The sequence below is a fragment of the Bacillus rossius genome, chromosome 3 (assembly GCF_032445375.1).
Source record: "Bacillus rossius redtenbacheri isolate Brsri chromosome 3, Brsri_v3, whole genome shotgun sequence".
Classification (NCBI taxonomy): domain Eukaryota; kingdom Metazoa; phylum Arthropoda; class Insecta; order Phasmatodea; family Bacillidae; genus Bacillus; species Bacillus rossius.
In genome coordinates this window covers 95708010-95721926 of record NC_086332.1, presented here as the reverse complement: position 1 = coordinate 95721926, position 13917 = coordinate 95708010, and the positions used below count along the sequence as shown (strand labels likewise).

Below are 13917 nucleotides of genomic sequence, written 5' to 3'. Positions count from 1 at the left end.
TGAACAAGTTATGGCGACAAGTAGTTCTGGTTGTAGTTGTGATGCTCCAGCTGATTTTAATTTGTCTTCTTCAACAGAGGATAGTGGAAGTAGACTGAGCTTGTCATTAGAAAAGTGTCCGCTTTGTAAAAATTCTAGAAAAATATTTTATTGTAGACAGTGCATTCGGAATGGTGACTTTTTCCATTCAAATCATCGTTTTGCTGAGAGGTACAGCAGTGAGAATTAAATTTGCCATAGTTTACGTCATATAACAGCTGACATGTAGATAGTGGTGTGTGGGGGTGGGGGAAAGGTAAATTATATCAACAGGCGTAGTGTAGCACAGAAAAACAAATATCATTATATTAACAATGCATTGGTTGTCAGAATTTTGACAATTATATGTGATTGCCGATCTTATTATTTTTTTTTGTTTGACCACGAATGTCTTATACCTAAGCTACGAAATTAAATAATGGGGAAATCTTAGAACTAGTAAAAGATATTAATTTTTTTTCTAAAACACTTTATTTAAATACATTAAAATGTATTAGAAGATATATTTTTTATAATAAAGCAAATTAATAGGTAACTGTTCTTTATTCATTAATTTCCAGTTCATTTTACAAATTATAATTAATATTTGCACCAATATATTTTTTTATGGTACTGTTTAGTAACAAGAACACACTTAAAACTGCTTACTTTATTTTAATATTTAATGTTAAAATACAATTGGATACATTACACAGAATAATTTCTCCCTGAGACAATGTTCCTTAAAGCGTATCCAGTTCATACCAAAGCTATAATATTGACGCGGACCGGTCTCCTGCGAAGTGGTCTCTTGGTAGCATTGTGGTTACAAGTTGTTGTGTGGCACCAGTTCTCTCAGTAAGAGCACCCTCCCACAGGAAAGTGAGTCATGGACTATTCAGCCTGTATGGTTTACTACAAGCTGTCACAGGTGTTTTCCCCCCCCCCTTTTCTTTTTTGACCCAGCGCTCTTAGCCGTTAGGCCCTACTGCCCTGGGGTATGGATGCGGATACGCCGCATACGCATCCAGGAAGAGCGTTAGAGCTTTTGGCTATGCAAAGAGGCTGAGGCTACCCATCCCAGCTTATGCACCACCTCCGGCCCCCTACTCCACTCAGCTCACCAGCAAGTTGGATGCTCCCCTAGCCCTCTGGAGTTGTCATCACTTCTGGCGCCTACCCTAGTCTCCCGCCTCACACTGGGACTCCTCAATCACCCAGCGAACCCGCGGTCCGGTGGAGGCCTACCCAACCTCTTCCAGCTGTCCAGGCTGGTACCTGTATGGTTTACAGAGGGACATTATCCATGCTGGAGAATGATACTACGTAGCCTAGCCAGAACCCTTATTGACCCATGTGATGCAGGTCCATGGCTACGCCCTTAGCTAGGCTATACACTGTGGACATTGACTGGGACAGGATAACAGTTTGGGGTGAAATAGCACTCTTAAATAATGCAGCGCCCAATTATACTTACAAGTACAACTGCACAGTACTCCACTCTCTTCTCAATAAAACAGTAATTTGTATATCTACGAAGGCACTTGTTCCTGTTCTGAAACTTTAGCCCAGCACTCGTCCGAGCTGGTGAATTACTGGAAAGAACATGCCAGAGTCGACCAGTTCGGTAAGCGTGGTGCTTGCTCGTGTGTCTTATTATGTGAGGCAAAGAATTAAGGAGGTGAGGTTAGGCTCCTCTCTCAAAAAGCAAACAGGCAATGCATGCATAGATTCAGAAATAGGAAGAGGTTAAAACATTACTTGAAGAACTATGGCATTTATTAATCAGTTAAGGCATTAAAGTAATGGGAGACCGTGACACCTGGTCTGACCCTGCTGGTGGGTCGCACAGGACTGGAGCAAGGGTTACAAGGACGCGGCTTGTGCTTTGCGGAAGCGGAAGTCGCGTCAAAAATATCACTAATTTAAATCTCGGATGCTGTAAGTTGTATCTGGGTGGCTGTAAAAGAACATATAAATTGCATTTGAATATATATCGCCATCCGTCTTGCTGGCTAAAGTTTTAAAGCAACATCTTTAAATACAATACTGGGGCGGCTGGTTGTGATGTCACAGGGTGTGTTCTATAAGTGGCAGATGGTACAGACTGGGCTTAAAAGAAGAGTCAAGGAGGTACAACGTCAATAAATATCCTCGAAATCAAAAATATTTTGGTAATTATACAGTTTGAAATCACAAACTAAAATACTGCTTACTTTATTTCAATTTTTACGTTAATATACATTTGGATATTACATTGAACAATTGCTCCTGGTAACCATATTCGTCGCAATGTTTTATACATATTTTCAAAATAAAATATATTTTGGTAATTATACAGCTTTGGATCATAAACACAACCAATTCCTTTCTTTATTTGAATATTTTATTTTAAAATACAACTGGATACGCAGTATGGAACAATTACCGTCTTCACCTTATTTGGCATCAAACGAATGAATGCTAGATATTACTGCCTGCAGTGCACAGATACATTGGACACTAATTCAGGCAGAACATGAACAGGTGACCAGTGCTACACCATTCATGTTGGAGTTACTTTAGAGCCACAAATGCTTAGAGTCACTCCCTAATTGCACATAATGCAGTATCTCTGTTTATTTCTGCAGAATAGCCACCACTGTACACAGGATGTCATCTAACTTGTAATTTTAACTCAAAAATATACTAAAACAAATACTAATTTGAATTGAATTGTTAAAAAAATCAGTTACAATACAAAAAAATTACAAATACTGTATAGTTCTCTATGTTAAATAATATATTTTTGACTAACACCAAGCTAATTTGAACTGTTGTTCCATTTTGTTTACGTATAGGATACCATTGTCAAACTGAGTTTCTGTGACATATAAATGCTCAGAGATGTATTGCCATGATTCGTTATTGTATTATCTGCCCACATTGCAGCAAACTTTTAAAAAATGCAGAAATATATTTGCAGTAGAAATGTAAAAGTTATTAACTCTCTATCTTGTACTGATACTTATGTTTTGCCAATCTCACAAGGTTTGCAGAAAAACAGCTTCAGTTATTGCGGCTAAAGAATGATGTTCGGTATTTGGAAGAAAGATGCGAAGAACGTTTGGCGAAACTTGGATTCGCAAAACAAATGGTAAGTATCTTTTTACAACTCAAGTCATGTTGTGCATGTAATTGTAAGCCTTTTAAAATGTAATTTAAACTCTGCCATTATAATTTATTAATCCATCAGTAAAGACAGGTGGTGAGTGGTGGTGGTGGTGGTGATGATGGGGGGGGGGGGGGGGGTGAAGACCCATGAAATTCACTGTGGTGGCGAAGTATGAGGTTTGCCCCACCATCAGAACTGACCAAAAAATAATCAAATATCCAGACAAAAGTAACCTGTATAAAATGTCTTCTCTCAACACGTGACATTCCCAGGGATTTGTGGACTAAAAGGTTTCATTTTATCACACTGTGGTCCTTTCCAGGAAAAAAACTTAATCTCACTGATAGGTTTTGGGAGGGTAAAGCCGGCTTGCCTGCTGATTCTACCAGCCCGTCTTTTCTTCGAGAAATGTGTGCAATAGACAGTCTGACTCGGCAAGCCCATTTTTCAAACTATTGTTTTATGGACATTTCAGTGGCCACTGTTACGGAATTTTTTAAGGAAGTTTAGTATTTTGGCCTTACACAAAATAAAATATGTCAAAGTTCAGTGTGTTTTATAATACAAAAATGATATTATTTTTTAAATGAAACCTGCATATATATTTACATATTTATAACAATAAAAATAGGAACACTTCATAAAATGTATTTGACAACATGTCAAGACAAATATTGCAGAAGGTATTAGTAAAGTATCGGGTGATAGGTTATTCTATAGAAACATCCATAGCTCTAACACAGCTGTTTTGTTGGAATCTCATACAAAACTTTAGTGGCATACAGATTTTAGAGAGACAGAGAGAGATAGAGAGATAGAATATATGCTTGCGAGCGAGTGATGAGTTAGTACTTACTATAGAAGATGTAAGTAAGTTAAGATTGTGATTTAATAATTGAATTTATATATTGTTAAGTTTTTGTATATTACGTCATCTGAATGAAGCGCATATAATTTTTTTAACCATACATTATTTTCATTCTCTCATGCACACTAGTGTAAACAAAACGAAACAGTGTTTGAATTCACATCTATGGCCCCTATGTGTCTTTGTACTTTTAAAATAGAATAAACATCCCCACTTTATGTCAAAATTAATCATGGACAGCTTTTAAACTAACTTAATAAACATACAGGTCAAAGTTGAGGTGCAAACTCAAAGCTAGAAATAAGGTACATTGACCTCTAGGTGACCAGTCAGTCCATTCCACTTAGAAACAGCAGTGAAGCAAGATTTGTGTGAGTGGGGGTGGGGTGTGTGGGTGGGTCTGTGTGTAGGGGTGGGTGGGTGTATTGGTGTGTGTGGGGGTGTGGGTGCGCATGTGTGTGTGTATGCATGTGTGTGTGGGTATGTGTGTGAGGGCGTGCGTGTTTGCGCATGTGCATGTGTGTGTGTGTGCGTGGGTGTGTGCTAGTGTGCAGGGGCGCAACAACAAGGGGGGGGGGGGGGGGCAAGGGTATTTTGCCCCCCCCCTCCTCCTGAAACCTTGAAGTGGTGGCAAAGGGGGGCAAAGAAAGTGCTGTGTAATCAATTTTTTGATAATAAAACTGCTTAAATAGCACCATTTTCCACCTTGAAATACAAATTTTCCCGGGGAGGACCCCCGGACCCCCCACTTCAATAGGAGGGATCAATGATTCTTTATAAATAGGTATATTGCCCCCCCTTTGGAAATTTTGTTGTTGCGCCCCTGTTAGTGTGTGTGTGTGTGTGTGTGTGCACATGTGTGTCAATATAGACACTCATACACAAATTACTTTGGACAAGGACACAACCCTTCTTCAATTATCAATGTTATTCTGTTTTCAGTATTTAATTTTTTGACAATTTTTTGTTTTTATTCTCTTATTTCTATTCCACATTTAACAAATGACAAGCATTGAGGTATTTTAATTAAAAATTGGTTAATATTTGGGATAATTTTCAGGGACTCATGAACGGAACAAAGGGAACGAACAGCTGCTGATTGAAGTTAATTCAGTAACAGATAGGTAGTAATTTATATTACTTTAATTCAGTTAAATAGTTGAAGGTCATTGCTTATCCAAAAATGTATTTAGAGCTGTAACATATTGGCTGTGTAGTAGTTTTCCCACTGATTTCATGTATATTTTTGGCCTTCAGGTTGTAGCAATGTAAAAACTATTGGGAAAGGTGATATTTAGAATTAGAGTCATCCAGTAGTGATGGTCATTCAACTATTTAATGAAAACAGGGGATCAGTTTTCTTCCCAGAGAATGCTTCAAAATTAAATCTACTACAACATTAATTTTAAATTTCTTGTGGAGAATTTATTATTTTTAATTCCAAAATATTACATTTAATTAAATTTCACAATTTGACATATTTTTTATCAATATTATGCAAGTCAATGGCATCTTGAAATTGAGCACAGTGTTAATTTAAAACTTATTGTTTAAATTTTCAAGAACCCTGAACAAATATGTGAGTGCTAAATTCATAGACTAGCAGTTGTTCAGCTTAAATGAGCATAGCAGGGACTTCAGGTGCTACTGGCTGCACTTGGCTCAACATTTAGTTTTGTACACAGACAGCTATAGCCTGAAATGACTAGCTACTGTGCAGGGATGCCTTAGCGGGCTGGGCAGTTTACTGCAAGCCCTAGATTCTACCGTAGAGCATGTCCCCAGTAAACAAAATGAGCTAGCTGACAAGAAGCAGACTATGGTGGAAAAAGGGACGACACAGAATGGAACAAGCTGTTTTTACCCACCAGCAGCATTGCGGTATTAAACTCCGACGTGCCTAGCTATGACGCAACTATGTGTGCGCTCGACTGGACCACAACCACGCCACCCACTCTCGATGGACTGCTCTTCACGCCGTGGATTGAAGCGTGTTCCTCGACAAATTGCTATAGATACTAAGTTCTTGCACTTGAGAAGGGATATTTTCTTAGGTGGGTACCAGTGAGTTCTCATTTATCAGTAGGGACAAAATTATATGGTGAATTGCAATAAAGCCGAAAACACTGAAAAGAATGTCAATATACCATATAACACTTTAAAGCAAGTTAATAAACAATAAAGCAAAAATATGTAACAAAAAAAACATGAAATTAATCAAAACTCAAGTTAGATTACAAAAATGAAATCTTTAAATATATGAAATTCAATCAATGTAAATTATTTAGCAGGTAGTCAGTACCAAAATATATGTACTAAATAGATTGAAAAATTTTTTTGCTTGTTTTTTATATTGCAACTGTTGTTAGTAACTCATTTTTAAATTACGACTTTGGTACAATTTTCAAACACAAATATACTTGCTGATTTATTTAGATTGTTCCCAGTAGTTTAACATATGACGACACCTGGCTCTCTCACCCCTGTTGCGAGTGATTCCCTGTCGTGACGAGAGCGCCGGCCAGCCTAAAACTCGGAGTGAACGGGTTCTCACCTTGTGGCTTACAACAGGAGGCCAGGACAACAGCGACCCCTCGAGCTGTCGGCCGCTCGAGACACAATTTAGTTCGGTCTATGTATGTCCGTAGTTCGGTCTATGTCGTTAAGGCACTGGCTGCTAAACGGCGAACCACTCACGAGTCGCTAGCTGCGTCCATCTCAGATGAGAGGCGAGCTACGACTGACTCCCACGCACCGGCACATGGCGAGCGGGAAGCAGGGGAGGGGGACGTGCGAGATGCGTGAGAGACAGTATGTGGTCCGGGTCAGATTGCACTGTCATTTATCACATCAGCTGCCGCGCTCGGGTGTGCTCACCGCTCGAAGCACCACTCAAACACTATTTTACACTCATGCCCGGACCAGACGGCAATGGGCAACAGCGGGCCTAGGGACCAGGGTAGACACGACAGCTGTCTTCACATTATTATTACAAATTATTTCACTGTAAAAGTGCATCATGTATTAGTAAAAATGACACTGTTTTGGTAAAGTAAGTATCACTGAACAAGTAAATGTCCCATTTGTTTAAAGTGGTGAATAAACAGAGTTCATAAAAAATAAAAACAATAACACACAAACTCCTGTCTTACAAACGAAATTAGCCTAAAAATAAAACTATAAAATCTTGTTTTTTTATCAGATAATGGCACGCTACTCCGTCACCATATATCAGAAATAAAATGGGGATAACTGCCCACAAAGGAATTTTTTTTTCTGTATATTTTCATACATTGTTTTAGAAGACTAGAATTATATTCTATCAAATAAAATGGGTTAAGCCAGTAATTGACAAACTCGTAAAATTATTGCAATAATGTTTATTTTGACATTATTAACATGTTTATTTTTAACATACCACTTTCATCCCCTTCTTCAAATTTTAAAATATAAAAATGTGATATTTTATAAGCTTTTAAAGTGTTTATAAGTAAATAATCAGGTCTCCAGTGCAAAAAAGAAGTACGTATGTACATATTGTTACGAACGCAGACAGGACCGCGATGCGCGCCAGGTTCGGAGCTGGCTGGCGGTCCTGCACGGCCATTGAAGTCACGCGCCGTCCACTGACGTAAGGCATGCCACGCGTCCCTGGCCGGACTACAAGGATCCTCGCTGCCCACCTCTCTCCGCTCCCCGTGCACCATCCTGCCTCGGGCTATTGTCACCTTTAGCGGCGTGGGAATTCCGGGCTTACAGAGGCCGCTGCGAGGAGTGGTGTGAATAAGTGTCGCTGTTCTGGGTGTTTCGGGCGTCGAGTCGGCCCGGAATGATGCAACACGTCACAGACGCTCTCGTCCCTTCGAGAAGGACGCCACGGGTATATAAGCAACGATGCCGGCCTCTGCGGGAAGACCGATAGTTCGTAGAGTTCCGCGAGTGAAGGGAATTGCGACATTGGCGAAGATGGTGAGAGACCCCCTCGACAGTGGCGCGATGAGGAGCGACGTGACCAAGAGAGTGCGACTGAATGGCGCGAGACTGTGTGTGTGGATAGGCGCGAGGTAAGAGGAGAACCACTGTTGAGCATAGCTTCAGTGAGGAGTGCGAACTGTGGAACTTGACAGACTTGAGTGACTTGTGAATAAACATTTTTAAGTTCAAGTGATTGGTGATCGGGCATTTTAAGTACAATTATTTATTAGTTATGTAAATATTAGTAATTATAAAACTGTAATAGAACTTAATTGCACTATCGTTATGAACCCAGTTTCCCCACATTATACTCGTAACAATATAAACATTAACAGTTTTTAAGGGGAACCTTCAAAATTCACCTAGAAAAGAAGCAATTTAAAAATATTCGTAAGTGTACTTTGTAGTCATCAGGTTTTATACAATGATATTATTGTAGTAAGAGCCTAGTTCTGTTCCAGAAAATCTTTTTAAAGTAAAATTTTTTTGAAACCATTTGTAACCTTGTAGGCTAAGCTTGTTTTCATGCTTGCTCTTAGGGTAGTTGTTCCTTAATGTGTGTCCATGTGTATTTTAACAAAAAATATTAAAACAAAGAAATTAGATGTTTTTATGATGAAAAACTGTAATTTCAAAAATATAATTAGTTTTTAAAATAAGTATGACACTATGAGGAACTTTGTCCCTGGGAGCATTTGTTCTGTGTACCTTGTCCGATTATATTTTAATGTTAAACGGTAAATATGTAGTTTAGCGATATTTGCGAAAATAAATGTTAAAAATCCGAAAATACTTTTCATTAAACCCGGCGGGGATAAGAAATTCCAAATACTTTAGGAGATACAGAATTTTTTTAATTTTCATAGTTGGACTATATTTGTTTAAAATAATTTAAAAATTCCGAAAATACTTTTATTCTATGCTCTTTAACTTCCTCTTTTCATTAAACCCGGCGGAGATAAATTCCAAATACTTTAGGAGATAATCAAATTTTTTAATTCTCATCACAATACCTGTGCGTTCATGCGGCTTTCACCATTGTTGTTCATACTTTGACCCGGTTTGTTTGGTCAGGTAGTTACATTATAAATACTTCAAAACTAAAAAACCATTAAAATTAATTCACATTATTTTTAATGTCTGCTTAGTTTGAAAGTTTTTATAATGTAGCTGACCTAACCTAATCAACCATTTTAATTAATTAAGCATTCACGAACACACGGCAAAATAAAAAAATGGCGGCGGTCGAATGATAAACATAGGTCTTGTATTGCAAAATAAGAACGGTGATATCTCCTAAAGTATTTGGAATTTCTTATCTCCGCCGGGTTTAATGAAAAGATGAAGTGAAAGATCATATAATAAAAGTATTTTCGAATTTTTAACATTTATTTTCGCAAATACCGCTAAACTACATATTTACCATGTTAAACATTAAAAAGAAGTAGGCACTTGGATGTGTTTGTGATTTTAAACTTTACAATTACAAAAATATTTTTAGTTTAGAATATATGCATTATAAAACTTTGATATAAACTGTATACGTGATAAGGAACATTGTCTTCAGGTCAATTGTTCCTTGTAATGTATCCAATTGTAATTTAACGTAAAATATTAAAAAAAAGTAAGCATTCGAATGTGTTTGTGATGCGAAACACTACCTTAATCAAAATATTTTTGTTTATGAATATATTAATTATATAATTTTGATATAAATTGGATATGCAATAAGGAACAATTATTATCACATTTTCCGTTTTGGTGTACATGTCATTGTGATCTTGCAAAACAGGTGTCCACTGTACTGTACAGTTACGATTGTATGCACCAAATAAAGTAAGGTCCCTGTGTGTTATTCTCGCACATGATAGATATTTATGTTCTTAAATAATTTTTTGTACATTTTAACTTGTCTGATTACTATTACTAAGCAATGCTTTATTTTTTATTTGATTTTTTATTTCTTCTCTAAATCGGTTTGTGTCCAAAAATCTGAGTTGATGAAGGCAGGCTTAGTGATGTCCCACTGCATGTAATGTAGCATATATTGAACCTTCACAATAAATTTTTTTTTATGTATCTGTGTGTTTATTATGACATGGCTGGCTACAAAGAAGTGGTTGTATTTATTCATTAGAAAATGTTCATACTATAATTTATTTTTGTTAGAGGCTATTCTTTTTATATGAAGAATGTACACAAGTCTTGCTTTGTTATATTTTATTTACCTTATTTGAAAATGAATCTAAGTTGTATGATTATTTTAGTCCCAGAGAGATTACGATAGCAGCTGATGTTCCCATAATCCGGGGAGGGGGGGGGGGGGGGTTTCCATAACTTAACTTCTTTCATGGGGAAATGTGTCCTTGGGGCTGTACAATAATGAACTTAATTAAAGGAAAAACATAATTTATTAAAAATATCTTTTTAAACAATAGTGTGAGGATTAGTTATAAATTTTCTCCAGCTACAGGTCCTTGCTTCTTGTCTTGTTTTATTTATTTTTCCCACTTCAGAAGGAGGGGCAGCCGTCCCTCTTCCTCCCCATCCCCACAAATACCCCCATGCACGGATATTTGCAGTCAACGTATGTAATGCGTGTGTCTTTTTTAATAGTTGCTAAGGAATGATGGAGGGCATGTTTTGTTCCAGAAAAGTGAGGTATATTCTTGCCAAGAGAGAATACGTCTTGTGCACATGCTGATCAAGGAAAGGAAGCAGCAGTTGGCCAAACGTAAGTAAAGGCATTTAGTGATTCTCCAGTTCGAAAATTACAGAATTTTATTGTACACATCTATATATTCATATTATATGTATGTATATTATTATATACATTATCATTAATAGGTTACGTTTAAATTTTGTAATCAAGAACTCACCCAACGCTTCCAAAAATTTATCACAGAAAATCGAACCGAAGCCAACAGATTTTCGTTAAGAAACATCAAGATTTTGTTTTGGTTATAATCCGGGTAATGGCCATTTTCTGTTGGTTTTTGTGGCGATTCTCAGCGTTTTCCATTTTATCTTCAACATTGCAGATATTAATTAATTTCTGACATAACTGCATGTAGTTTCTATGTGCCTCTCTCTGTCACTGTCTTTCTTAATGTGTATGTCTATATATATGTGCACACGCACTCACTCTCATACACTCACTCACACACACTCACACTCACACTCACACACACACTCACACAAACACTCACACAAACACTCTCACACTCTCTCACACACAGACTCTCACACTCTCACTAACATTCTCACACTCTCCCACACACACACAAACACACACAGACACACACACCAACATACACACAGACACACACAGAGAGACACACATAGATAGACACACACAGACATACACAGACACACACACATACTAGTGACCCGCCCCGGCTTCGCACGGGTGCAATGCTGATACTAAATATACCTCAGAATGTCTTTATATACCAGCCCCCCGGCCGGTACCACCACAACCGCTATGTCCCTGCATTTTAAATCTGTAAAATCTTCGAAAATAGTCATTTAAATTACATGCTGTAAAGGGCCATATTGATCTATATTAAATGCACAATGAATTTAAGGTACTTAATTGGATAAGGATTAATGCTGTATTGCTTAAAATAGCTTCATAAATAAGCCATTATTTCTCGTAAAAAGTTAAGGATAAAAAATGGTAATGTCGGTTTTCCCTAAGAGATAGAATATACTATCGCGGACATTTTTGTAGACCTTTTTAAGGTACAATACTGTAGTACATTATTTTGATCTATCTCGTAGGGTTCAGCCAGCGTTTGCAATGTAAGCGCAAGAAAATGTGTTTATTTACGACATCACATTAGAAACCTCTAAATTTATCAGTGTTTCTCTACTATATTATGCTTGTATTATACATATAAACCTTCCTCTTGAATCACTCTTATCTACTAAAAAAAACAGCATCGTAATCCGTTGCATAGTTTTAAAGATCTAAGCATACATAGGGACAGACAGACAGCGGGAAGCGACTTTGTTTATAATATGTAGTGATAGTGATATCTGTCTCACTGTGTGTGTCTCACACATGCACACACACATATATTACACTTATTACACTTGTTATCTGTTATTTTTAAAGTCTGGCAAATGTTCATAATTCAAGATTTTTGCCTAATTTCAGGGTCACTCACTAGAAGTTCATAAGCTGAGTTTTCCTAGCTGGGTAACACATATAAAATTGTAATCATACAGGTTCATTTATGAAATATTTCTGCATAAAAATCTGCAGTTAGCTAAAACCAGAAATCAGCATGGCAGGTAACTTAGACTTGAGGGACACCAAAAGATGCTATCTTGGAGTCAAAAGTTTTTTTTATCATAACAATTTAGTATCATTATTGTTTAAACTTTTCCTTTGGTAAGGCAGATAGCACACAATAATTTTTTTGGGAATATGAAAGTGACAATGACTTAAGAGGGAAAATATTTTTTGCAATAAATCACTGTTAACAGTGTTAACTTAGAGAATTCCTTTAAAATATGTTTAGGGTTCTTGCAGACAGGAAAAAATCTGGAAAAGTGGTACAATTCAGGGAAATGAAAAGGTGTCTTCAAAATTGGAAAAACTTGGTGAAATAAACAGTATCTTATTTGCATAACAAAATCAGTTATTGTTCCTACTATGCAGTATCTTAATGTCTTAAAACCACCATGTATTTTATTCATAAATTTGTCTGCTGCGAGCAATTCTTGTCTGATTTTTATTAACATTTATTAAATGTGAAGTATATATACAACTGTGTATTAGTTTGAAGCACAATTTTATATCGGTAATTTTTCACATGGTCATTTTCATCAAACAAATATAGGTAGGTATTCATTTTCTTTTTCATGCTGGCGGAGTTTGTTGTATAATGTTGAGGAAAATGGTAACTGTGAAATCAGCATGTTAAGCATGTTTGTTGAAATGTGTATTGAAGTATAGCCTATAAACTGATGGGACAGGAAATTGCCAGGGAGATTGACTTAAGTGAGAGGTGGTACCCCTGTAATGACATGCTTGAATGAAGTTCAGTGTGTAGGCGATGAGACAGATGTAGTGGCATGAACCACTTGTCGGTCCAGGCAAGCCCCTGGCTGTGAGGATTCAGCTGGAGAACAAGAAGCGCCTGGACAGGCTGCCCTGCTACAGGAGTCTGGTGGAGGAGAAGGCAGCTCGGGTAAGGCAGATGAGGCACGAGCGAGTTGCCAACAAGCTGAGGCTAGACAACGTCCAGGATGAGCTGAAAACTTTGATAAGGTGAGGCTTCATTCTGAGCACAGTGCCACAGATTAACAGTTCGAAGCAGAGATAAAAATAAAATACAGAGTTCAAAAGGCCATTTTGTAGGGTAGTAAATAAAAAAAAAAGTTAGTAGCACCCAAAGTTACATTTTCAGATTTTTTTTTTCCAGTAATTTTATTAAGCTGTAATTTATCATTGTCTTAGATGGCATTAAGGAGAAAATTGAAACAACTCCTAATTCTCATCTTGGGAAGGAGTGTTTTCACATCTAGAAGAAAGTCCTGATCGAGGAAGGAATTTAACTTATGATCGTAGATCCACCAATTCTGACCTCACAACCAAATAGTCTGAGATTAAAAAAAATTAATATATGTGTGTAGTTAGTATGAAATCACCCAGTACAGTTAAATGAATGTTTTTACAATCAAATTTGACTTAAAACCACATTACATATTAGTCGATTATAAAGTTCCTTGCGTGGCATGTGATATCACTGAAGCTTCATAACTCTGGCCATCTTCCTAGATGTAACATTTCGAGGAAGGGGGAGATTGTTCTGTATTTGGTAGGCCTTTTTTTAATTCAATTAAAAAATGAAATTATTTATGTGTATTAAATATTTTTCTGATTAAATAT

At 37.0% G+C, this 13917-nt stretch overlaps 1 protein-coding gene across 2 annotated transcripts in view; it reads left to right on the top strand.

Annotated features, from left to right (window-relative positions):
- The window catches only part of LOC134531049 (beclin 1-associated autophagy-related key regulator), a 47040-nt gene continuing 33123 nt past the window's right edge, over window positions 1–13917 (top strand). Inside the window, exons 1-4 of one of the 2 annotated variants that reach the window (XM_063366555.1) lie at window positions 1–210; window positions 3049–3154; window positions 10668–10749; window positions 13122–13296. In XM_063366555.1, coding sequence (XP_063222625.1) covers window positions 11–210; window positions 3049–3154; window positions 10668–10749; window positions 13122–13296 — 563 coding nt within the window. In that variant the 5' untranslated portion in view covers window positions 1–10. Of the gene's footprint in view, window positions 211–3048; window positions 3155–5108; window positions 5165–10667; window positions 10750–13121; window positions 13297–13917 lie in introns of those variants that run through there. The other variant, XM_063366556.1, reaches the window with a different exon arrangement.